Source organism: Pithys albifrons, chromosome 9 (assembly GCF_047495875.1).
Source record: "Pithys albifrons albifrons isolate INPA30051 chromosome 9, PitAlb_v1, whole genome shotgun sequence".
Taxonomy (NCBI): Eukaryota; Metazoa; Chordata; class Aves; order Passeriformes; family Thamnophilidae; genus Pithys; species Pithys albifrons.
Genome location: NC_092466.1, coordinates 4,763,583 through 4,789,546, shown reverse-complemented (window position 1 = coordinate 4,789,546; position 25,964 = coordinate 4,763,583). Strand labels below are relative to the sequence as shown.

Here is a 25,964-nt window from a genome sequence, read left to right as displayed (position 1 = left end):
CCCGCGGGGGTTCCTCTCGGGCCTGGTGCTTCCCCCCAACCCCCATCATTCCCGTACCCCGCGGGTTTCCAAACTTTCTGTGTCCGCCGCCGCCGTGATTGGCGCGGCGGAGGCCACCTCCATGCAAATGAAGCCCCGCCGCCCGCCGCCCGCAGATCAATAGGGACGCGGGGGAAGGAGCATGCATTCCGCCTGGGCCGGCGCGGGGACAGCCGCCCGCCGCACGCCCCCAGCGCCCCCCGAAACCAGCCCCCCGACGGCTCCCCGCAGGCTGCCGGGGCACCCCCGCCCCGCGCACCCCGAGCCCCTCTAAAGCGAGAGCTTCCCTTCTCTGCTTTCTTATGAACCCAGGATGAGCAGCAAAGAAGACCCGAGCAAGTGCTGTCCGGCGGCTGCTCCCATCTCCAGTTTCACCATCCAGTCCATCCTGGGCAGCGGCAGCGCCGAGCCCCCCCGGGAAGCCGGCGGAAGGGCGCCCGCCTGGCCCGCCCGCGCCCGGACCCTCTCCCTCTCCTCGGACGACGAGGAGCCGGAGGAGAGCTGGAAGCATCGCGGCTGTTTCTGCCCCGAGGCTCAGGGCCCCGCCGAGGCGTGCCACAAGCACCAGCCCCTCAGCTTCACCTGTCTCGGTGAGTACCGGGACTGGACGGCACGGGATGGGACGGGGCGTACGGGGCCCGCCGGGAAGGGCCGCGGAGGGCTCGGCCCCGGCCCGGCCCCCGAGGGAAATGGGAGGGGGGAACGTGTCGCACCCTCCCTGCTTTCAGGGCACAGACTGTTTGCGCCGTCCGAGGGTGATGCGGGAGGAAGGAGCTCCCGGAAAAAAAGGGCGTTTTTTTCCCTTTCCCACCACACCAGGGGTTGATTTCCCCGAGGGATGTGGTGTGACGGATAACGTTCGCTTTCTTAGATTCTGGTTATTTACAGCGCTCGGGGAAAGGGAAGAACGATGTTTATTTTTTTAGCATTAATTCTAAATAAACGGTCTGTGAAATGCGATCCTGTAAAGTAAAATCTTCCGGCTCGTGTCGGATAGGAAGGCTGGTACTCAGCTGCTTTCACTGAGGCACTCACACCCACCTCTCCGTCCGTCCATCCATCCATCCATCCATCCATCCATCCATCCATCCATCCATCCATCCATCCAAGGGAGGGACAGGGATAGCCCAGGAAGGGGATGCCTTCCCCCGGCTCCTATTTTGTCTTCCACGGGGAACAGAGGCGGCGGATGCCTGCTTGGGGTCTCGCCTCGTTGTTTCCCCGCTCCGGGGTGGTGGTGTCGGCCGTCGGGGGTCCCGGTGCCAGCCTCCGTGCGACCCCCGCGCTGTCGCTCTGTTGCAGGCAGCGCCAAGGGAAGCGGAGCGGCGGCGGCGGCGGCCGGCGGGGAGCGGGGGCCCTTCCTCTCACCCCCACAGCAGGACTGTAAGGACGAGAAGGAGAAGTCTCTGGGACCCTCCTCGCCCTCCTGCGGGGACCGGCAGCGCGACGGCGGGGACCGGCAGGCCGGCGCCGCCAAGAAGAAGACGCGCACGGTGTTCAGCCGCAGCCAGGTGTATCAGCTGGAGTCCACCTTCGACATGAAGCGCTACCTGAGCAGCTCGGAGCGGGCCTGCCTGGCCTCCAGCCTGCAGCTCACCGAGACCCAGGTGAAGACCTGGTTCCAGAACCGCAGGAACAAGTGGAAACGGCAACTCTCGGCCGAGCTGGAGGCGGCCAACATGGCCCACGCCTCGGCGCAGACTCTGGTGGGGATGCCGCTGGTGTTCAGAGACAATTCCCTTCTCCGAGTGCCGGTGCCCCGGTCCATCGCCTTCCCTGCCCCTCTCTACTACCCTGGCAGCAACCTCTCGGCCTTACCGCTCTACAACCTCTACAATAAGATCGACTACTGAGCGCCGCGCCCGCCCCGTCGGGACCGGGACCGGGACCAGGAGCGTGGCCGGGAGCGTGGCCGGGGCCGGGGCGGCCGCGGGAGCTCCGTGCGGGGTCTGGGGCCGCCCCCGCGAGGGGGCACAGGAACCGAACTGATGGGAGGGACGGGGCAACTGAGAGCCCGGGGGCACCCCCGCCTCTCTCCCCTCCTGCTATCCTGCCACTTGAAAAGAAAAAAATTTAATTAATTAAAAAAGCGTTATTTCAGATCTGTAAATATTTTTAAAGAAAGAAAGAAAACAAAAAAAAATTAAACCGCTTTAAGCCTCGTTTGTAAATTTTTGCCACCTCGATCGCGTGTCCCCGAGGTGGGACCCCGGGATCCGGGAGTGCCCCGCAGCCCGACCGAGACCCGTGCACGGGGAGAGCGAGAACGACTTAAAACTCAGAGGGTTTATTTTTTTTATCCCTGCAATTTTGCTCTTTATCTCGTTTCCTGCAGGGAATTCCAGTCTCATTCCCCTGGTCGTGTCCCGGCGATGTCTCGGTGTGCCGCTCCCGGCTGGGGGTTGAAAGGAATTCCCTGGAAAGTTTCGGTAGAGGGGATCGTGTTGGTAGAGGGGACCGTGTTGGTGTTTTGCGGCGTATTTTGGTCCCCACGGGGCATCCAGGACGGCTCCCCGCAGGACACGGCCTCGATCGGTCACTCAAAAACCAGCAAATCCCGCAGCAAAGTGGCCACCAAACCGCTGCCAGCGGCGACCAAACCGCTGTCAGCGGCGACCAAAACGCGGCCAGCGGCGACCAAGCCGCGGCCAGCGGCTCCGGTGCCGAGTGCGGGGGGTGTCACGACAACGATGGCAGCAACAAAAAATACCCGCCAAAAAAAAAAAGAGAGAATTAAAACACACCAAGGGATGAATAACGCGGTGCTCAGAGCCGGGGAGGAGAACGCTCTCCCCGCGCCCCTCGGACGGCGTTCCAGCCCCAGCCCCTTGCCCGGGGTACCGGCAACCCCCGGGGAGGGGGAATTAGGGTTAAGGGTTGGGGTCGCTTGGCTGTTGGCGCTCTGTTTTAGGGGGAGTAACTCGTATCTGGGGCTCGAACCATCGCCCTTCACCATCCGCTCTGTCCCGCGGGGCTTCCCCGGGATGGGACGGGGCAGAAGGGACCGGCCCTCAATGGACTACAACTCCCGGCGTGCCCCGCGGCGGCGGCGGAGGGGGGAGGCGCGCGGCGCACGCCGGGGACTCGCGTGACGCGCGTTCGAACCGGCCAATCGCGGGGGCGAGCGGCGGTGCGCGCGCGCGGGCGGAGGCGGCAGAGGTGAGGCCGGGCCGGGATCGGGATCGGGGTCGTGTCGGGATCGGGATCGGGATCGGAATCGAGATCGGGAATCCAGAATCCGGACCGGGATCGAGATCCGGACCCAGATTCGGGATCGAGATCGAGACCCGGCCCTTGAGGACGGCCTCACCCCTCGGTGCGGCCTCATTCCCCGGTGCGGCCTCGGCGCTCCCGGGCCTTTCCCTCACTCTCTTCCCTCACTCTCTTCCCTTCCCGCCCGCAGCGTCTCCCTCATCCCGACGTGCTCCCCCCGGGCCGGGCTGGGACAGCGACCCACCGTGACTTCGAAGGCTTTCCCTCGGCGCCGCGCGGGGCAGCGGGAGCAGCAGGAGCTCGTCCAACATGAAGACGGTACTTTAATTTTAATGTTTTCTCGGTAAAAGCGCGGGATGGGCGTCCCGAGGCTCTCACCTGGGCGTTCTGCTTTGTTGGAGCAGCTCCGTCCGTGAGTGGCAGAGCTGTGCCAAGAAGGACTATAAAGGCTCAGATTTCTTACCTGTTCACTAATTTTCTTTTTTTTTCCGCGAAAACTGAATCCTGTGGCTAGGTCAGAATTGCAGTTTCAGCCTATAATGTCGTCTTTAAGACTTATTTCTTGTGATGCTTCAACATTTTACCAGCACTTTGTTGAGTTGGGCATGACACTTTGGTTTGGAAACCTGGTTGTGAAGCAGCTGTTTTTGTGGAAGTGCAGAGCTCTTTATCTGTTTTATTTTTTTTAGTATGTGTAAGATGCAGGATATATTTAAATTCTGATATTATGTATGTTGTTCTGGATTAAAAATACTTTTGGGACATCCCTTCAGGTTTCTGACTTTGCTTCCTGGCTTTGCTTTTGGGCTGGTTAATAACTTGAACCAGGTCTCAGATAATACAACTTGTACCTCAAATCCTCATCTTTGTTCTTTGAGTTTTCTGGGACAAGTAAATGAAGTAATTACCAGGTCCAGTCTAATTTTCCTAATTCTGAATCCCTATAGATTTTATGTCTCTGTTTGAAGCCTTCACTGCTTCAGGTGCTGCTGAATTCCCTGTAGTGTTCCTATGGAAAGATGTGTGGCAAAATCTCCAGCCTCTCTTTTCCCAAGTATTCCCAGAGGGGCTCAGAAAGAAACATTTCTATTAGAATATTCTTTTTTTTCATCACTTCATGGGTAAATGGCAGAAATAGCCCTTTGTGTTGTCAGAGTGGGTGGGATTTTTGTTTTTTGAAGGATGTCTTGCCATCACCTGCCAAGGCTCCCACTCAGGAAGTCTCTCCAGTGTAAGAATGTGTTTTGCTCACCTTATTACACAACTTGGTGATTGTTTAGTTATTGACAAGCCCTGAACTGGAGTCACTGTGCCCTAAATTTGAACCTTGCCCTTGTTCATCTGCTCATTCTCTCCTGATTTATTCTCAGAGGTGTAATCTTACCTTGCACGTGCAGATCCAGGAGGGACAGTGTGACAGAAAATCTGAGATAATTTACCTCTCTTCCCTTTTTGCAAGGGAAATGTGCAGTTACTTTGTGAAGCCTTAAAAAAAGTTTGGGTTGTTTTGTTGGTACACATGTAATGAACAATTTCTTCTAAAGTGTTTGTAAGATCTGAACTGTTTTCCAGCTGAAATTTGCAGTTCATAATCTCTTCTGTCCATGGAGTTTTTGTATATGCAACAAAACTGTGTAGTGGGTGCTGCAGTTGCCTTCAGAGTCATTGATCAGTCATTGAATTGTTGATATTTTTTATATGTTCTCTCTACATTTCAGCACCACACAAAGCATAACCTCCCTTTCTTTCCTGCCCTTTGGATTCTAAAAAAAGGGAAAAAATTCCTTGTTGCAAATATTTTGTAGCACTTGGGGAAACCCAAAGGATGGGAAGTTGCAGAGCACCCACAGCTGTGTAAAAGATGATCCAGTTGCAATTCTTGGAAGTTTATGGCAGTCATACCAAATGAGCAACAAATCAACACTTTCTGGAGTTTTCAAATCAGATTCCTGTCTGCTTATATCTGTTTTTTAAAGTAACTTCTTGATTCTCACAGTGATTTACAAATATTTAATTTAAAAAATGCAGCCACACACAGAGTAGAGTGAGGGAAATACGTTTGTAAGTAACAATATCTAAGCCTAGAGATGACAATAATGTTAATATTTTTGTACTGTTTATTCCACATTATATTTGATATTTGAAAGCTCTCAGTAGGGGAAGGAATTTATTGAGGTTTTGGACAGGGATTGGCATCTTGAATTTTAGAGTTTATTTATCAGAATTCTGGATGTTCTGAACTTGCTCTGTGTCAAAGCCAGGAAACTTTTCAGGCCTGTTTTGAGCTGCCTTGCAGGTGTCTCAGTTTATCTCTCTGACTGGCTGGGCCTGTGCTCTTGTAACCACTAAAATTGTATCTGTGCCTTATTGTCTGCAGATGACGGGATCAAACGAGTTCAAACTAAACCAGACTCCAGATGATGGAATTTCATCGGTCAAGTTTAGTCCAAATACATCTCAGTTCCTGCTTGTTTCATCCTGGGACACGACAGTTCGGCTCTATGATGTTCCTGCCAACACCATGAGACTCAAATATCAGCATTCAGGAGCTGTCCTGGACTGTGCTTTCTATGTAAGTGTGTGAGGTTATTTTTAATTATTATTTTACAGACATACAGTGCCCAACGTGTGAGAAATTGAACTTAGAGGGAGGGAAAATGCTACCTGAAATGCAGGCTAGAAAATAGAGCTTACTTCTGACCTTTTTTGATGAGCATCATTCTAGTCCTAAATACAGGCATTTCCTGTGAAGGGACAGGCACTCACAGATCACAGAATCCCAGACTATTCTGAGTTGGGAGGGACCCACACGGATCATCGAGTCCAGCTCTCAAGTCAGTGGCCCACTCAGGGGATTGAACCCATGACTTTGGCATTATTCCAACCAAATTTTAACCAACTGAGCTAACCAAGTAACTCATTCCTGGCACGAGTGGTGGGCAAAAGTAACTGGATCTGGTTTGTGCTGTTCCTGCAATGGTGTGGTTAATTGTGTGTGTGCCTTACAGAGAGTTGTACTGGTGGGACACAGCCAGAAATCCCTACCCACAATAAATAAATGCCCATAACCAATTTGTATTTTCTTTTTACCTTCCCACACAGGGTTGTTCTGAAAACGTGGCATTGTTCCCAATGAGACATTTATTAGATACTTGGTATCTCTATTTTTAATGCACTGAATGTGAAATGGGCTTCAGAATGGTTTATTAGTGCCACTTTTTTGTTTTGTCTCTTCTTGGTATAACAAATGAAGCAGGAGGTTTCAGTTATAATTTTTTTGCACTGCGTTCTGACGTGTCCTCTAGTGATGTGACCTTGGTGTGTTACTGAATGTTTTAAGCATCAGTTTAAATTTTTGAGTCTGTGTGTGGTTCTGAATTAGTTTTAGCAGGGTTAGAGTTAGAAGGATTGCACTGCAGTTCGATGGAACTGAGGTTGTCAGTCGTTTAAAATGTTCATAGAATCACAGAATGGACTGGGTTGGAAAAGACCTCCGAGACCATCAAGTCCAACCCTTGGTCTAACTCCAGTCCCTTTACCAGATCATGGCACTCAGTGCCACGGCCAAGCTCAGGTTAAAAACCTCCAGGGATGGGGAATCCACCCCCTCTCTGGGCAGCCCATTCCAATGCCTGAGCACTCTCTCTGGAAAGAATTTTTTTCTGTTATCCAACTTATGTCTTATGTGTTTTCCTCTTACAGAAATGGAAATGATTTGGTATAGCCTCTAACTGCCTTTAAATTTATTTTTTTAGTTTCACTTTTAAACTTAGAAAAAATTCATATACCTCAAAGCACTTAAACATTTTGCAGAGTTTCTGTCATCTGCCTGTGTAAATCTGGGCCAGATCTTAACCCTCGTGTCTTAATTTCCATCTTCCCAAGAGTCCTGAAAGTGAGCCCTTTGTTATGAGCTTAGGAATGCAATGTACACAGCAGCCATGGAAAATTAATGATGTCACAAGGTGAAATCTTGTCCTTTCCAGGATCCTACCCATGCCTGGAGTGGAGGGCTGGATCAGCAACTGAAAATGCACGATTTAAACACGGACCAAGGTAAGCAGATTGAATTCTGAATGGGCTCAGCAGCTGGTCTGGGCTGCAGATCTACAGACTTGAACAGATCTATTTAAAGTTCTTTAGACAGGGGGTATTTAAGTATCTGGCAGAATAACTATTGGCCCTAAACGAATGGAATAATCTGGCAGGTTGCCAAAAAGCTTGGTAGGTGCTTGTAGGCAGCATTGAGTTGGATTTCTGATGATAATTCTGTTCTGCCAGAGGCTGTGGTGTCTCAGTTAGGGGGAATTAGCCAACCTGAACCAAACCTGACCATGTTGTTTTTCAGAGGTTTGTGGATTGGATATATTTAGAATGATCTTTGAGGTAGAGGGTATATAAAGCTTTTGGCCTTGAATTACAATTTTTTTTCTATCAAAACAATGTCCAAAAATAACAGTTCCAGTGCCTCGTTGGTGCAAAACTTGGAACTAGTTTGTCTCAGTCTTTTGTGTGTGTTAAAGAGAAGAGCAAGTCTCAGCCAGAGATAAATGTGGTCACCAGAACCAGCCAATAGCCAGGGCTTGCCCAGCGAGTGTGTGCAGTAATGTTACCAAACAGATCAAACAATTTGGCTTTAGAAGTTTTCTGCAAGTGTTTTAATTCCTTTCTCTTGTCATATTACTATATTAATGCAGTAATATATACAAGCTTAAGTTGCTTTCTGTATTAGTGTATTTGTCAAAGGTGATACCATTTGATACTGGACATGCTTTGTACCTCTGAGGATCTCTCTGTGACTGCCTAAACTCCTGAGCTCCCTTTCATAACCTCAGTTTAAATTTAACAGTCCTGATCTTTGCCAAAGTTCTGCTTCTGAAGGCTGAACTATCCTTAAAGGGACTCCTGTCCCCATGGAAATGTACCCATGGAATGTCAAAAAATGTTTGTACTGCACAGTGTCCTTTTTATTCTTTATTTCACACATTCTGACTGTTTGTAGGACCAGTACAGTTACAGTGTATTGTATTTTCTTACAGAAAACAGTTACAGTGTATTGTATTTTCTTACAGAAAACCTTGTTGGTGCCCATGATGCTCCCATCAGGTGTGTTGAGTATTGCCCAGAAGTGAATGTCATGGTGACTGGAAGTTGGGATCAAACAGTGAAACTGTGGGATCCCAGAACTCCTTGTAATGCAGGAACCTTCTCTCAGCCTGAAAAGGTGTGTGCTGGGTGCTGTATTGCAGGGGACACGTTAAATAATGTATCCTGTGACTGCTGAAACGTCATACAGGGCACTGAAACTGAATTGAGTTTGTGAAGTTTTGTTTAATGGTTTTTAAGCTGTGAAACCTGTGAGTTAAAAGATTGGTATTCAGAATGTATTGCAATTTTTAGGTAGAGACTTTGAGCTTTCTTCAGTAGGAGAGCATCACTTAATTCTTGGTGCTTGTGCTAGGCCAGATTCTTACAATTTAAAATAAATTTGAAGGAAGACATGACTAAAACAGCAGCTTGGCTTAATTGTAAATATGTACTGTTTATTTCCTTTAATGTTAGGATTTTAGGTATATCAGACTGTGGCAGTCCTAAGGTGTGACTGTTCTGGAATGTGCACAGAGATACAGGAGGAGGCCATTTAATGTAGCCTGAAATAATAATTTGGTTTTTCACTTGTGTTAAAAAATTGAGCAGAATTTCTTGTGTTGTGATTTATCTGTGTTATACCAATGCCTGGTAAATGGATATTCTTCCAGTACTGAAATCCTCTGTGCTAATGGGAGGCCTTAGAGAAATAAGGTAAAATGGGATGTCTTCAGGTATTTCTTATGCTCATATGGAATATTAATCTTTATTCTGCTTTTGGTGGTGTCACTGAAAGAATTAAGCAACAGTAATTTCTGTTTTTTTCAGAGACTTAAACACAGGCTGGCTTGGATAATTTTACATACAAATATTTTTTTGCCTGTATCTTTTTAAAATTTCATTTAGCACTGTGACATTGTATTGTCAAGTCCTAATTATGAGGCATTATTACATTCCCTTTGCCCCTAAATGGCTCTTACTTTTGTTCCAGCGTGGCTGGATCTGCTTCTGCTGAGACCTTTGTTCAGAATAAAGTAATTGCATTATTTCTAGTTTTGATTTATAGATGTATGTAGCATGTAAAGAACTGTGATAAATTGCTGACAGAATATCATATAATGGACAGCCACAGTGAATCAAGCTGCTTATTGGTTCAGCAAGGTTCATTATGTCATTTTTTTAATGCTGCCTTTGATAAATGTGTACACCTACTCAACTGCATGACAACGGTTTCATGTGATTTATGGCCGTGTGGTGTGGAAAGAACACTCACTGTACAGGTGTGACATCGGTTTGTGAGGAAGATTTAAGATATTTAATGTTTTTGTGCCTTTGTTTCCCTACATGTATACAAACACATTTATATAATGTTTATTAATATTGTTCGATCAATTTTTGCATCTATGGCAAAGAGAGGTTTGAAAAACTGTCTTGTTAAAGTGTGTAACTCCTCTTGGCTCAAAGTTTTCTTACTTGTTTAGGCGTAATTAGGACCATCAGAAATTTTGGGCAACTCCTGTGTGAACATTTAAGGCTTTTCCCATCTTAAGAGGGAAGTTCAATAATCACATTTTAGAACAGAATGGATGAGGGTTGGTTAAAGGAAGCTCTTTTATCTTTGCATGCATATATATACATACACATCTGCTGAGGTTTTTTATTAGAAATTACCTTTTGAAACCACAGTATCTGTAGTAATGAAGGGACAAGTTGTGTCTGATATTTCAGTGCAGTCTTACCAGACCCAATTACTTTTGTTGGGCTTTATCAGAGAACCAGCAAATGAAACAAGATGCTTGAGTGAAATTGTACAAGTACATGCCAGAAGTGAATTGATTCCTCCTGGCAGGATACCAGACCTCTTACACTTGATTCTTGATCTGAGGAATATACAATATCTGTTTCCTGTGTGTTTATCTGTATTAAATCACTTCGGGAAAAGCTCCTTCCCATAGTTTGCTCTTGTGAGCAGCTCAGTGACAGCTGTAGGGACCTGGATTCCATCCTGCTTGTGTATCAACAACTTGGAATTCATTTGATAACAGTGCATTTGACTAAACCTCTTCCCTTTTTCTTTTTTTAAAACATATTTCCAGATTAACTGCATCCCAGGTAATAGTTGGAAACAGCAATTCATAAGTGAATATTTTCATGAGAAATTTGATAAGCCAAAATTAGAACCTCTGGACCAATTTTTGGAGTAGAGTGGAAATTCAAGCCATAGTGTATCATGCACATTCAGTGTATCTTGCATATTGCTTTCTTAAATTTCACTTAGTTTTATTAAAGTATACAAAGTACTGGTTTTTAATGATTTTTTTTGTGATTCATTTCACTTTAATGACATGAAGCTCAAGTGGAAGTATTCAGTTTAAAAAGAAAAATACCTGATTATCAGGTGGAGGAAAACAGGAGAAAATGTGTGCTATTTGCAGAATCCTGAAGTGACAGTGGGAATGCAAACTGCATACCAAGGAGAGATGAATTCCCATATCCATGCTCTTCCCATCCTGCTCCATTGTATTGGTTTTCCTTTTAGCGTTATATTCCATGAATTTAATGCTTTAAATAGTTTTTGAAATGCTGCATCTGTGTGTTCTCACAAACCAGCTGCACATTGTTGCTGTTTACCCCAAACCTGAGTTCTGAGTTAAAGCTGAAGGGATTTCTCTGGCTAAAAATCTCATTGTAACACCACCTGTTCTGTTCCTGCTCATTGCTGACAGTTTATTTTGCACAAAGAGCAGTGGATGCCCAGGTTAATGAGCGTTAATTATTGCCAATATTTTTGTCAAGGTGTACACGCTGTCGGTGTCTGGGGACAGGCTGATCGTGGGCACGGCGGGCCGGAGGGTGCTGGTGTGGGATCTGCGGAACATGGGATACGTCCAGCAGCGGAGGGAGTCCAGCCTCAAGTACCAGACCCGCTGCATCAGAGCATTCCCCAATAAACAGGTGTGGCACCCGTGGCAGGAGTTCTGCTCCTGATGAATATTTTTAGGGTTATTTTTCAAGTTTTCTGCATATTATGTTTTTAAAAAAATCCGTGGATTTTCAAAGGTTTGTAATCAGACCTTGTTGCAGGTTAATTCTTTTTAATAGCACAGCTTAGGAATATTTGCTGCTGACTTACCAGTTTTGTCTCCTTTATTAAAAATGTGTTTGCTGCATCACAATACTGACATGTATTTAAAAAACAAAACACACACACAGACACACCCCCCAAGCTGCAGTAGAAGAGAGAAAGCCAGAACTGGTGGTCCCTCAGCAGCCTTTATGCTTTGTGGCTGTGGGTTCTTCAACACTCTGTGAACAGGAGCAGGATTAAAACTACGTGAATGCCGTTTATATCTTTTTCTTTCTTTTTTATCTCTGAGTCTGTGGCATGTACTCAAGAACCCCTGCTCCATTATCCAGGGGAATTGTACAATTTAGATGATCATACAGCTGTTCTGTGGAAGTTAACGTGATGTGTCTGTGGTATTTCTTTGTGAAGTAAAGCAAGAAGATTGGCTTTTTCTGCCAAACTAATTTGGAAGGGAATTTTCTCCAGGTACAAAGTGATAGTACAGGAATTGCAAGACCGAGTTACTTGTTCTTGAACTGGCATGAATGCTTTGTCCATTTTCAGTTCTAGTTATAGTAAAACAAGCTGATCTCCCAGATTGTATTGTATTATGGATTTTAAAGAACCTTGCTATAGCTGGGTATCATTGCAATCCTCTTTCTGAAAAGACCTATTATGGACTTAACTCAGAAGTGATAATAAAAGCATCTCAGGTTGCTCTAAGTCAGGACTGTAATTAACTGGATAAGTGAACACAACTTGTAATCAAGATTCACTGAAAATACTATTCCAGCTTGAGTGTTTAGTTGTTAGTATAAAGCTCGAAACTAATTTTAATATAATTCTGAAACTAAATAGTCTGTGAATATCTCTTGATATTTCAGATATGTGGGCCCTGGGGCATAGGGGAGCAAATACAGGGTGTTCTTAACTCTTGAAACCTTTTTGCCCAAACACAATCTTCTGTTTGGACCTGCAGAGGTAATTACAAGTCTCACTGTCAGCTTAAAGGCTTTTGTGCCTTTCTTAGAATTTAGAGATGTATGAGATAAAATTGTATATCAGTATTTTCTCCTGTTGTAAACTTCCAAAATATGTATTTCCCTTTTTTTTTTTAGGGTTACGTTTTAAGTTCTATTGAAGGTCGTGTTGCAGTGGAATATTTGGATCCCAGTCCAGAAATCCAGAAGAAGAAATATGCATTCAAGTGTCACCGTTTGAAGGAAAATAACATTGAACAGATTTACCCAGTTAATGCCATTTCTTTCCACAATGTCCACAACACCTTTGCTACAGGTAGAGCAGATGCTCAGTTTTTTGTAACACTTGCATCAATTCCTTTAGTTTTGTTGTAAACAGATCAGCCTTTGCTTCATATCCCCTAAATTGTGTTTCTTGGTATGAGCAGGGTTTTAAAATTATTTAATGCAGTGAGATTTCAATGCTTTAACAGGGATTTTGGGAAATGCTTGATCCCTTAAAAGTCTGTAAAAAAGACTCCAAGCCAAATTTTCAGTAGGAGATAAGATAAAGGGTAGTTGCTTTAATGAGCACCCAGGCTGTCCAAGGAATACATCAATGTGTGTGAGGGCAAGCTCCAATTTCCTTGGCTTTTATAATATGATCCATCCAATCACCACTTCATGCATTTCCGGTTCCACCTCTGTCCTGCCCCAGTCCCACCCCCCTAGGAATTGGGTCTGGGGTCGGTGAGACCCCCTCTTCATCAGTCTCCTCTTCTTCAGCACACAAAGGGCTCTTGGAGGGTTTCCAGTGCTCTGGGTCACTCTGCCCCATGTTTATGTCTTCTGATACCTTTCAATCTTGTACCCTGAACAACAGACTAAACAGCTAAGGAATTTTAGCTCCCTGTTGTGGGACAGGGGTAGCGATAGAATGACATTAAACTGCTAGAAATATTAACCCACTAAAAATCTACCTTGCCACAGCTACTTGTGTTCCTAAAGTCTACAAAATGTGAAAATTAAAAAAATCAAAAATCCTTCCTGCATGAATGAATCACCTTCCTGAATGAGTCGCCTGTAGAACCCTGTGTTTTTAATGACAAAGTAATTATGAGTAGTTTTCTCTTTTCTTCTTGTGTTCTGTGCTTCCCCCCCCCCCCTTACGAATTGCAAACATTTTTCAAAACTCGATTTCCAGGCGGTTCCGATGGGTTTGTGAATATCTGGGACCCGTTCAATAAGAAGCGGCTGTGCCAGTTCCACCGTTATCCCACCAGCATCGCATCCCTCGCCTTCAGCAACGACGGAACCACCCTGGCCATCGCGTCTTCCTACATGTACGAGATGGACGACATCGAGCACCCCGAGGACGGGATCTATATTCGCCAAGTGACAGATGCAGAAACAAAACCCAAGTGAGTGAGTGTGCTCTGCCCGGGCTCGAGGCTTTCTGAGCATTCATCCCAAGATTTATTAATTTTCCTAAATTCATGAATAGCATTATTGATGGCAGCAGATAGTGCAGCTTGACAGTAGGGTTGGGTTTGATTTTATCTCGCTCGCCCAAGCTTTCAATATCCGTAGGTTGATAGACGTCTGATGGATAAAATTGTGCCTGGTTGTTTAGTGGGAGAAGGATGTCAAACCCTTATCCTTTTTCAATAGGTGCTATTATATGAAGCTGTGGAGTTATTCCGAGCTCATTGCTTCAGGAATTAAGTGAAGAATTCAAGAATAATTTATTTGAGTAAACGTTACTGTGTTTGGATATTTAAAACTTGGAATTAATGAAAGTTTTCACACTCAGCTGTCACAGGGAGCAGTGAATTTAGATACTGTTCTAGGAGGGTTGTGGAAAATCAAGAAAAAGCTCTCTCAGTTCCTGTGTGCAGCCCTCTGATAACACACTTTTCTGTCATTGTTGCTGTCAAAATGGGGCAAACTGATTGATGGAGGTAAAAGATTCCTGTTAAACTTGCTTTGGCATGAATGTTACATAGAAAAATTGCCATCACAGTGCAGAATTGTGTGCTTTTAATGATGCCAGCACAGGAGCAGTTGGCTTTATTTTCAAATTCCTGGGGTTTATCACTGCTCGGTTTTTTTCTTTTCTGGTGCTCAAACTGTCTTACACCTTATCAGGTTGTCTCCATTATTTAAAGTAGCTGTGTAAATACATCAAAGTTCCTGAGTTTAAAACCTCAAGACCTTCCCTCCACGCCCTCAAGTGACTTGTCTATTGCTTTGGAGCAACCATTTTATACCTGTGGAGATGTTGTATTTAATAGTCTGCAACTTCCACATCTTTGACTTGTTTTAAAATAATTTTGATAGTCATAGAAAAGTAAAGCCAGACCTATTTTAGTATTTATTTCCTCAAGTGAAAAAAATCCAAATATGATAATTCAAATTTATTTTAAAATCAGGTTGTACTTGTTGCATACATTTATTTTTTTAAAGAGGTGGTAAAAGAATACTTGCTGCTATTGGTTTTGTAATAGTAAGAGCTGCTTTCAGTTATTTTTGTTCATTGCTAGTTATGGTTGCTAATTCTGTAGATGCTTCATTCTGCCTTATGAGGAGGTTAATCTACAATTAAACAATATTTCCTCTTGGCCCTCCATTATTTTCTGAAACAGATGGTTCATCATTTCCTGGGCTGTTAAACACAGCAAGGTTAAGGTTAGACTCTTGGGAATCAGCTAGTTTTGAATCTTATTAGGCTGTAGAAGGAAAACTAATAAGAATACTCCTTAATATCATTTTGTGACTCTAAACAATTATTTATTAGCAAACAATTGATCCCAGAAGGGCAAATTGTTTGAGTCAGTAATGAGCTGAGAAAAGACAGAGCATATCTGTGTATTTGGAAAATAATTGTAACGTAATTGCAATGCATTTAGACAGGCATCTTTTTGGACCTGTTTCTATCTTTAAATGAATTTCTGAAAACATTAACGAGGTTTATATGCTCTTCTGACATTTACAAGTTGGTTGTGCCAACCTTAGGCCACTAAGAAGGATGGGTCTAGTTTAGTGTTACAGCAGTGTGAGTCATCTGTGGTTTAATCGAAAAATAAGTTAGTTAGAGCAGAAGACTAATCGTTGTTTCAGAGTGATCTCTTTGCATGTTAATTTGAGTCATTTTGCATTTCTGCACAATGCATTCTTAAATGCATCAAGATGGTGCCTTATTACAGAAAGAAGACTTGGCAGGAGCAGCATGTTGATCACTAAATTGTTATTTATTTATCTTGGTACAATGAAAGTGATCCTTCCACAATTTTATGCTTCTATAGGATGTTGAATATTCCACCTGGTTACGATTCCTCTAAATATTGCTTCCTAAAATGGAATTTATTTCTTCCAGGTCTACTTAAACTCCTGATGATACTCCTTCCCTTCAGAGATGCCAGCCTGTTCCTAACAAGGTTAAACAGAAGTGGGAAGAACAATCTTTGTACTCATTTTTTAACAAAGAAATATTTGTTTGTTTATTGTAGTTTGTCTTAATCTGTCATTATTTCTCTGCTTATAATGTTAGTGAAACTGTTTTCTTTAGCTGCTGTCTGGAGCTGAATGAGTTCAGTCCTGTAGGCAACCTTTATAAAAACTTACCACTTCTTGTAGTATTTGATTATGAAAACTTCCACTGTTTTCTTATTTGTTCAATAAATATCCAGAGATTTTGGAAAACCTGCTTTGTGTAACAGCCTTTACTGATTGTGAAACAAATATTGAGACTGAACCCTTAAATTGCAGGAGTTCTTGAGTTCTAGATCTTCCTGCTGGAAAATTTCTGAACCTCTTGTTTTTTTCCAGTGAGGTGAACTGGGAATTTCTTCATAGCCTGGGGAAATAGGTAATATTTTCACAGGATTGTAAGAACCTAAAGTTGTATTAGGTGGGCTTGTTTATATCAACTTGATTCTTGTTACTGGAGAATTGTTAACTGGAGGAAAGAACTTGAACACATGGTTCTCTGTTGGGTTTTTTCCACATAATGCATAAAAGCATAAAATTAATGATGTTTAGGAAGGACTGAGGATAGAAGGGAGCAAATCAAAGAATCACAGAATCGATTGGGCTGGAAAAGACCTCCGAGATCATCAAGTCCAACCCTTGGGCCAACTCCAGTCCCTTTACCAGATCATGGCACTCAGTGCCACGGCCAAGCTCAGTTGAAAAACCTCCAGGGATGGGGAATCCACCCCCTCTCTGGGCAGCCCATTCCAATCCCTGAGCACTCTCTCTGGAAAGAATTTTTTTCTGATCTCCAACTTAAATTTCCCCTGGCAGAGCTTAAGCTACTCTACTCTGTAGAGTTTCAGCCTATGGCTGTGTGGTCTGTTCCAAGTTTTTAGGCTAAGCTGGTAGCCTGGGTTTCATGGAGTAACACAAGTGGAAAGGTAGATAAGAGGTTTCCCCAAAGGGGAGATACCATTTTGGCTACAAAATCCCATGAAAATAAGCTGTTTCTCTGCATTCCTTGTTTGCCTTATTTCTAAGAAGTCTAATCTGTAATCAAATTTTGTATCAACTTCTTGAGGATTTTGGAGTAAGGGATGGGTGTGAGAAGATGCTTGAACTTGGACGAATTAAAAATTTCTTAGCTTTAGGAAAACAATGTAGACACTGTGTGTTTTTGGTTTTTTCTGAACAGGAATTCAGATCTGAGGAAGAGACTAAACCTGCAAATCTGATAAATGTGTTCAATGATGCACATTCCTTACTGGTTTGTGGAAATAAAAATAAATGCTTTCTGATTAGTACCACCACTAAAGGCTGTCTCACCCAACTCTCTTTGCAGAGCATGCTCTGCCTGCTCTCTGCAGTTGCTGCTATCAGGTGCTTGAGAGGTACTTAATACTGAAGTATTCACTTTGTAGAGAACAGTAAGGAGGGACAAACAAAACAAAACAGATTTAACAAATGTGATTGAGGTGTGGATATTTTGAATTGTTGATTGGATTCATGGTTTACTTCCAGCTTCTTCCCTTCTATCAGTGCCTGTGTTGCCAGTGGGAGTACTTTATTACCTCTAAGAAAACAAACCTGCTGACAACAGAAATAGCAACCAATCGTTTCAGAGAAGGTGGTGATGGAGAGGGAACAGCTCTGTGTGTGCAGAAGTCCAACAAACTAGAGCTGTTACCAGCCAGACATGGTAAATGAGTTGTCCGTGGAATACTCTGTAGTTTGTCATGAGCTGGATGTAGTTTCTTTGATAATATAAACTGGTTTTGATAGGTTTGGAAAAATAAACATCTTCCTGAGTTAAGTATGTACATCCAGGCTCTGTTGTGCACCATTCCTATTCCTTGCAGTTTTAATTGGCTTTTTTGCATTGAGGGTACATGGCTGATGTTGGGTAGAGGTTGAATTTTAGGTCAGCTTAGGAAGTGATGACACCTTGGTATTTGGGGGTTTTATTATTTTCTGAAGACTGCATTGATAAAGAGGATCTGGAGCCCAGCAATGGGAGCTGAATGTTTCTGTGAGAGTGACCAGCAAAGCACTAGGAAGCTAAATCCCTATTTTGGGGGTAGGCTGGAACAGCAGACTGTGTTAAGAACATTGTCACATATTCCAGGATCCCCTGCCACAATGTGTGTGTGTGCAGGTGTAGATACAGATATATTTGCAGAGCAAATATACACAATATCTGTTGTTTCTCCATCTCTTCTCTGCTTAAAGTGTATAATAAAAAATACAGGATTGAGCCCATAAATGAATTGTTGTTACCTGATAGCACAACAATGACCTTGCTTGTGGAAAACACAGACCTGAAGTGAGGATGTGTCCAAATAAAACATGTGTGAAGGCAGAATTAGGCTGAGTCTAATGAAAAGGTAGTTTAGTGATGATGTGGAGAAGGGGACATGTGAAATGGAGAGAGAGGATAGAATGGGGAGTTAGAGGCATAGAGCTGTGGGGAACAAAAATCAGAGCTAGAGAACATAGAGGGAAACAAACAGGAATTCAGAATAGTTTGGTTAACAAAGTAAATATATATAACCTGGAAATGATGCCACCTGTGCAACTTCCCTGGTAAGTACTGGGGGAAAAAGGCTGTTATGTTTGAAGTACTGAGATCTGCATATTTCAGTAGACAAAGGTAGCCCAAGATAGGAGGAAATGGATTGGACTTCCTAGTTCAACTTTGGCATAAAAATAATAGGAAAATTCCTTGAGGTGTGTTGGTGTTTTATGTAAATGCTTTAAAGAAACAGTCTGTAGAAGACAATCAGGTATGGTGAAGAAAATGAATGTTGGTCAGGGCTGTGTCCATGTTTTGGGCATGAATATCACAAAGTGCAGTTGAAACACAGATACTTCTTTTACAAGATTAGTCTTCCTTTTATTACCTCTCTTCTAGAAAGGCAGGTCAAGACAGAGGTTCATATGCTGGAGAAATGAAACAAGCCTTTTCTAACCTATAACACAAACAGCTAAACAAAGGATATACTGACTCCTGATAGAGGAATTGAGATCTAAAAAAGCTCCTTAAGTCCCTGGTTTTTGGCTGGTGTTGAGGCCCGTGGAGAAAACATGGAGCCCCAGCCATCATTCTAATGGAGTCATCAATCACCACTGGCTGCTTGCAGGAATTAATAGCAGGGGTTGTCTCTCACAAGAGCCTCATAACACCATGGTATAGAAGCCAAGTGGCACCTGTGCCCTGAATGTCACAAAATCAGGCTGGTAAGTACTTCTGTCTGTTGGCCAGTACTTCAAGGTAATCACTGTGTGGTTATTCCATGCAGGTCTGGAGCTCTGCTGCATCTCAGGTGTCATGTTTTGTGCTGCTGCAATTATAATAAATATATATGAAAATAATGTGTTCTCGAGGTGGGTGTTTTCCCAAGGTGGGTGTTTTCTCAAGGTGGGTGTTTTTCAGCGCTGAACTCTGAGCCCCCAACAAAGACTGAAGTGATGCTGTGGAGAGTGGCTTTGCAAAGTTGTGTAGGTATTGCCAGTTCCATCTTCCTTGACTGTCTCACACTTTTCTAGGTGTCCAGTAGTTTTTCCTGCCTTGAAGATGAAGAATTCTCTGCAGTTTGAGTCACATAGTGTCTAAATTTGGCAGCAATTCCACTGGTGTGTGTTAGGATAGGTGCCCAAAACTGGGTATCTCTGCTGCTGGGTACTCTTGCAAATGTGGCCTAAATGGCATGTCCCTCCTCAGGAATTGGTGTCAGTGCTCTGGAGCAGAACCCTTTTCTCTGTACTAGCAAACATCTGTTCTGGTGATTACCCCATTGCTGCTTTCATGTGGTTCAGTACAATCACAACCACAGCACTAGTAATATTTTAGTCAGTATGCAACTGATACAACTTCTGCTCCCCCAGCAATGAGGCATTTGATCTGAGAAGTGTCAGGATTCTTTGTATAAAATTCGTTTAGGACATAGAATTTAGCAATAAAAAGGCAAACACAAGACTTGCCTAGATATAACTGATTTGCTAAGGGCAATCTGTGAAATACATCTTTTTTCTTAAGGCTTTATGTACAGCAGTTTTTACTGCACCAGACAGTTTCCTATAGCATGAAACGCCCATATGAATGTGCTAACACATGATAGCTACATGGAGGAGGTAATAGGTCTTCAGAGTCTCCTGTGATTACCTGCAAAGTGGAAGGGAATAAACTGTTCTCCATGTCCACTGGGACGAGGCATAATGAGCTTAAATTGCAGCAGAGATTAGTGTAGACATTAGGAAAAACTTTCTAAGTGTAAGGATGGTTAAGCCCAGGAATAATAGCCTGGGGAAGCTGCAGCATCTCCATCTGTGGAATTTCTCAAGCACAGGTTAGACCAGTATGTGCCAGGCATGGTGGGGATTAAACTGGTTCCACCTTCGGGCAGGAAAGATAAAGCAGAACTGATTGTACTTGTTGTTACACTGCTCAGCTGGGCTCTGATCACTCGTTCACCTGGCATTGCTCCTGTCACAGCCAACTAATGCTGATAACCAAGGCAGGGATACCTGTTTATTTAAAAAGTTTATTTCTTAGACAGGCTTTTGAACACCAACATTAACACACAAACTTGTTTCAGCCCATGTTTTGCAGCTTCCTATGTCAGCGTGACCTGGCCCACCAGTGCTGGCAGCAGGGGAGCAGCCCCTGGGACAAAGCTCTGCACACCTTATGGCACCTGCCAGGACCTAAAGGGGCTTACAGGAGAGCTGGAGAGGGACTTGGGACAACAGATGGAGTGACAGGACAAGGGGGAATGGCTTCCCACTGCCAGAGGACAGGGTTAGATGGGATACTGGAAGAAATTCTTTATTATAAGGGTCGTGAGGCCCTGGCACAGGTACCCAGAGTTGTTGTAGCTGCCCCATCTCTGGAAGTGTGTCCAAGACCACGTTATAGCAACCTGGGATAGTGGAAGGTGTCCCTGACATGGCATGGGGTGGAATGAGATGATCTTTAAGGTCTCTTCTTGCCCAAAACATTCCATGATTCTCTGATCATACTTAAAGTCAATTTTGTAGGCATTTCTGAATTTGTGTTAATTCTCAATTACAGTTAATTTCTGAATGAAGGCTAATCAAGAGTACCTGACTTTTATTTGCTGTATAAATACCTTGTTTACATCAGTCTTACAATAACCAGTTTAAGCTTGCATCCAGCTTCAGTAGCACTAAATGACTTGTACCAGTTGTATGTTTTAATCAATTACCCACTTGCAGAAACCCATATATTCTCTTTGGGAAAAAACCAGCAAGGTAACATCAGGTGAAAACAATGCAGTAATTTATTCACATATGCCAAAGATTTCCTGATACTGAAACTAAGGAAGGGTTGCTTTTCCCTGCTTGTGTGTGCTGCAAACCACAACTGCTCTGCAGCCACAACAATGCAACAAAGGCACCAATTGCCTCATTCTCAGCACTGCATGGATGTATTGTCAGAAATGATTCTGGCTTGAGAATTTGCTCCCTAAATAGATAAGACAGACAAAGGTTGAGAGAGAAGAAATATTCTCATTCCACAGATGTCAACAAAGGCACAGAATAAGGAAGTAAATTTCCTTGTCACAGAGCAAAGGCAGGACTTGAACAGATGTCTTGATTCCTAGTCCACGTAATTGGTTTAATTTTTGCCTCTGCTGTAGACTTTCTGTGGGGAGTTATTTCAGTTAATCTTCTTTATTCCTGTGATGTAATTCTTTTGTCAATTGAACAGACAGTGCTTCTGTGTAAAGGTAAATGAGACCAAATTGGTAAAGAAGAGTTAAGTATCTTCTCAAATGCAAATTTTTCTTATGCAACAATACAGTATATTGTGTTGATATTTAGTACTTCCACGTGACAGGAGAGATTCTAATGGAATACCTACCTTTGCTGCTTTAGTGAGGGATAGAGGTGATAGGAAGGAAGTAGAAATAGAAGAAGTAGAATGTGCAGGCATTTTTAGGGATTGTGCTTTTAAACAAAAATAATAAAATATGCCATTGTGTTTCCACATAGCGTTATCTAGGCAGAAAAAAATTACAATTCCTGCCCAGCAAATCAAAGTCCGTGAAGAAGAATTAAGTAGAGAATTTGTAATCTGCTTACAAAGCTGAAAAAAAAATTGGCACAGCTGTAGTCCATGCAGCAGACAAAAGAGTGAAGATATCAAGGAAAAAGAAAAATACATATCATTTACCATGTTGCACAGCCTCAGTGTCTGGTGTCTCCTATTGATGAATCATTTTTCTTGCCCCACATAAGCTTTACATGTTCTGCTGGGGAGGTGATGCCTGCAGCTGCTGCAGTGCTGCATGGGCAGGTATGTGGGTTACAGGATGCTCAGCCCTTCCTACAGAGCTGCAGGTTTGTTTTCCCTGGAAGCAAACAGGGTATTTGTAAATAGGAAAGGCTTCCCTGTTCCCAGTCTCAGTTTGCTTAAATACATGTAGTCACTGGGTTTAATTTTTCCCTTGGTGGTGATGCTCTCTACCATCTGCATCATTTAAAGATATCAACTGGTGGCACAGACGGTGATAAACAGTATAAATACCTCTTGAATTTGTAAATTACATGTTTTGAGAACATGACACTGACTATTTCTCTTCCACTTGTATTTGTAATGTTTAGATTTTTTGATTCTTCACATGGAGGCTTTATGTAGTGGCCTGCAAACACATGGTCTCTGGAAGGTGCTGCTGCCTGAGCAGTGAGATAATGCCCTATTTCAATCAGAGAACATTAATTTCTGCTAATGAGATTTTGGAAGGGAACATTTTAAAAAATATTTGTAGATAAACTTTTCAAATGAAACATCTGGCCTTTTGTGCAAAGCCCTCAGTCCTACACCATAAATTGTGTAGGAATATATCTGGGGAAACATCTCTCTGTTCCTCTTTATAATCCTCGGGTTTTAGATCATAGTTTTTGGTGTGAAAAATAAAACTGCTTAAATCCTTGAGTTTTCCCCCTTGGTTATAATGGAGTCACTGTTCTTTCCTTGTCATCTGCAATCCTCAGATGCTTTTAATCAAATCATCAGGATTTAAATTATTAACCACCTTTTTGGGATTACATTTTTTATTCCTAATTATACGCAAAAGATATATATCATGAAATATGCAGCAAGTAATTGCGATTAAAGCGTGCGGCCTCCCGAAAGATGGGCCCAACAGTTTGATACATCCAAAATTTAATTAGCCAGATAATGGGGTTAGAAGTCAGATTTGTAAGGATGAGGTGGGGACAGAAATATTTAGAATTATTTTTGTTGTTGTTGTTGTTAAAGGTGGAAATCAATATGGAGGTTGCAAATTCTAATAAAAATCATAATTCTTTCCTGATCTCCTCTTGTGTTGTCTTTTTTCTTGTATTACTCTTGAGATGGTCCATGAAAAACTAAATTAATCTGCATAAGGAACAAGTAATTCAATCAGCTGGAGCATTTTCTGCATAGTTGGGTCTTTTGGTTGTTCTTTCTCGAGAAATCAAGTTTTGTCTTAAACTCTTCCACCATCAGGAGGAAATTTTCCCAGGTAGATTTCCTGGGCATGTTATTAAAGGCTGTCTCCTCTGCTTGGCTGCCTGCAGGAATTTGATAGCTTTGAGACCTCCTTCTATGTCAAACTCAGTTGTAATTGGTCTATCAGTTCCAAAGTTATTAGTGGGATGAGAGGAGAAGGGGATGGGCAGACAGACACAGACAATTTCATGGCATGAATCTCATTTCCGTGGGGAGCCGGAATAAAAAAAATCAATTAAGGTGAAAGACCCTCCAGTCCCCTTCTTTAATTAGTTGTTAAGAACAATCCTTTTGCTGATGAATCCATGATAGACAATATACTGGTCAGTCTGGTATAGGGTTGAACCTATTGGGGCAGTTGTTTGTGAGTGTCCAAATGTGGGATAAACCCCTGGCTTTTCCATCAACAAGGTGAGGTTGTGGAGCCTTTGGCACTGTCAGGATTCACATGCTGCAGGTTGCAGGGATGCTGGTTCCCACATCTCATCCTGTTCCTCTTCCAGCATCAGGAGTTTCCTACAAGCTGCACTTCATGTGTTCCCAACCCTGCTTTTGTTTTGGCATCAAATGACCTCACATGCTGCTTGTTGCCCATTTTCTCCTCTCCTCTTGTAAGGGATTGTCTTATTTGTTTCACATTCTGGAAATTTCACTTTTCCAGTAATTCTGTTTACCCTCCCTCCCCACCTCACTGATAATTTTTTGTTTAAATATTGAACATTTCATTATGCCTCTACTCTTACAATAATTCAAATACAAGTGTCAGCCCTGTTGAGACATTGAATAAACCCATCACCTTTTTATGAGCTATTTTCTGGACTGTCTTCCAAATTGCCACCAAAACCCCAAACTAAACCAAAAAAAACCAAGCAAGGAGGTTTTGTTTTGTGGTTTTTTTTTTTTTTTTTCAGATCTGGTTGCAAACCAAGCCTATGTGAGCAGCCTGAAATGTTTATGATCTCAAAAGCAGCAAAAATCATCCATTTTCTTCCATCCTGCCTTACCCAGCAGAGATGACCAGATTCAACACTTTGGGGCTATAGTGCCCTTTTCTTCCTGTTATTTCAGTATTTGTTACACTAACAGCTTGCTCTGCTGTGGAACTGTTTCTTGTAAGGAAAAAAAAAAACCTTGTTTGCCTACAATCTCTATAGTGAGAGATTTTGTTTGTGCAGAGAGAAGGAAATGAAGGATGAAAATGTTAATGGAGGAAGTACAAACATGTTTCATATGATGTATTTATGTATCACCCTGTTCCTTGTTCTACTCCTCTGCATTTTTCATTTCTCTCAGGATGTTTTATTAAAAAAATAAGTGTGATACTTTTCCTGTGCATCAACTTGAAAACATTTTGGTGGGACTCTGTTCCAGCGTCACTTACAGTTATTTAGTTCCTCTTGGAGTGGTGTGGAATGAGGATTCAACCCCTGACCAAAACTTTTTCAACTCAAGGGAGTTGAATTTAATTTCAATTTGGTGTCTTGCTATAAGGCTGAGAGACAATTCCTCTGGCTGAAATCAATGAGGAAAATCTTGTTTCTCTTGGCACAGGATCAACCTCCACATCAAAATGGTGGTAAATAAGTCTTTCCAGATTTTAGTTGTTACTATGGCATCAGAATCACCTTTACAGGCAGAGAAATATTTATTTTAAATTTTCAACTCCTAAAACGGAGGCTGTGGTTAATGTTGTTTGCATGTCATGCCTTATCATGGCCATTATTAATTCCCCCAGTAACTCTTAACTATTAGAAAAAACTTGCATTGCAGGACAGTAAGTATCTACCAGCAGGAATGGTTATTTTTTTTTTTAGCTTCTAATGCAGCAGCCTTTCATCCCTTTATATAAGATTTACCTTTAACCCAGAATCTTTCACCCGTTATCTATAATGTATAATTATAAATACATTGTAGTCTTGAGTAAGTACAATTAAAAAGGGTAATTTGTTTCCCTCCCTCTCTCCCATCCTCCCACCCAAGTCCTTAGGTTTAATTTTCATGATTATGTTAGATTATGAGTCATTTTAAATCATGGTATCCAGTAGAGACTGCTCCTACTCTGCAGCTCTTTTCAACAGTTGTTTATGGTAGTTTCAGCCTCTTTCTGCCTCTCTGAGGCTCTTTATTTTTAAAGCAAGGCAGACAAGGCCTAAAATTATTCCATTAAAGAGGTGCAATTTTTGTAATGGGACTTAGAGTGCTCTGCAGAAGTGCAGGCAAGTTTCTTCAATATCCTGAGCATTATTCGCTCATTTAGTTAAATGATGTTTCTAATTCCCTGGTAATTACATGTAATGAGGCACTCTTTCTCTTCTTGATGAGACTTTAGCTTAATATGAGATGTCGTATTTTTTCTTTTTCTTTTTTTTTTTTTTTAGGGATAATTACCCTTCCCAGGAAAAGCAGGGGGTTTGTTGTGCAGAATATATAGCAAATTATTTTATTTCCTGCCATCTTGACTGCCAGTAAATTATAAAATTAAGTTTCAGTGGAGCATTAGCACCATTTTGGAAAGGCTTGAGATTTTTTTTTCCTTATTCATGTATTGATGTCCTTTGGGACTGTCGAGCTATTATTCATAGAATAGATGTTTTTCTGCCAATTC

The 25,964-nt window shown here is 42.8% G+C and overlaps 2 protein-coding genes across 4 annotated transcripts; both read left to right on the top strand.

The window, feature by feature from the left end:
* Positions 1–352: 352 nt before the first annotated feature.
* Positions 353–1,970, top strand: HMX2 (H6 family homeobox 2). The gene is made up of 2 exons (XM_071563975.1): positions 353–629; positions 1,342–1,970. Exons 1-2 carry the CDS (start codon positions 353–355, stop codon positions 1,890–1,892), a joined length of 828 nt encoding a protein of 275 aa, XP_071420076.1. The 3' UTR covers positions 1,893–1,970.
* Positions 1,971–3,143: 1,173 nt separating this feature from the next.
* On the top strand, positions 3,144–16,072 carry BUB3 (BUB3 mitotic checkpoint protein). Of its 3 annotated transcripts, none has more exons than XM_071564072.1 (9): positions 3,144–3,198; positions 3,443–3,570; positions 5,630–5,824; positions 7,239–7,308; positions 8,325–8,476; positions 11,137–11,295; positions 12,526–12,703; positions 13,571–13,787; positions 15,743–16,072. In XM_071564072.1, the coding sequence occupies exons 2-9, from the start codon at positions 3,562–3,564 to the stop codon at positions 15,750–15,752; spliced, it is 990 nt and encodes a 329-aa protein (XP_071420173.1). In that variant the 5' UTR covers positions 3,144–3,198; positions 3,443–3,561; the 3' UTR covers positions 15,753–16,072. The 3 variants fall into 3 exon arrangements, with proteins under 3 accessions (XP_071420173.1, XP_071420175.1, XP_071420174.1); XM_071564073.1 differs by lacking the exon at positions 3,144–3,198 and adding an exon at positions 3,212–3,355; XM_071564074.1 differs by lacking the exon at positions 15,743–16,072 and having other exon boundaries at positions 13,571–13,791.
* The last annotated feature ends 9,892 nt before the right edge of the window (positions 16,073–25,964 follow it).

What these genes read in the sequence shown, in the direction of transcription:
- HMX2 (XM_071563975.1), top strand. Translation starts at nt 353, where the DNA reads ATGAGCAGCAAAGAAGACCCGAGCAAGTGCTGTCCGGCGGCTGCTCCC. An exon ending in CCTCAGCTTCACCTGTCTCG is followed by an intron (nt 630 to 1,341) that starts GTGAGTACCGGG and finishes GCTCTGTTGCAG; the next exon opens with GCAGCGCCAAGGGAAGCGGA.
- BUB3 (XM_071564072.1), top strand. An exon ending in GAGCATTCCCCAATAAACAG is followed by an intron (nt 11,296 to 12,525) that starts GTGTGGCACCCG and finishes TTTTTTTTTTAG; the next exon opens with GGTTACGTTTTAAGTTCTAT. An exon ending in CCACAACACCTTTGCTACAG is followed by an intron (nt 12,704 to 13,570) that starts GTAGAGCAGATG and finishes CTCGATTTCCAG; the next exon opens with GCGGTTCCGATGGGTTTGTG.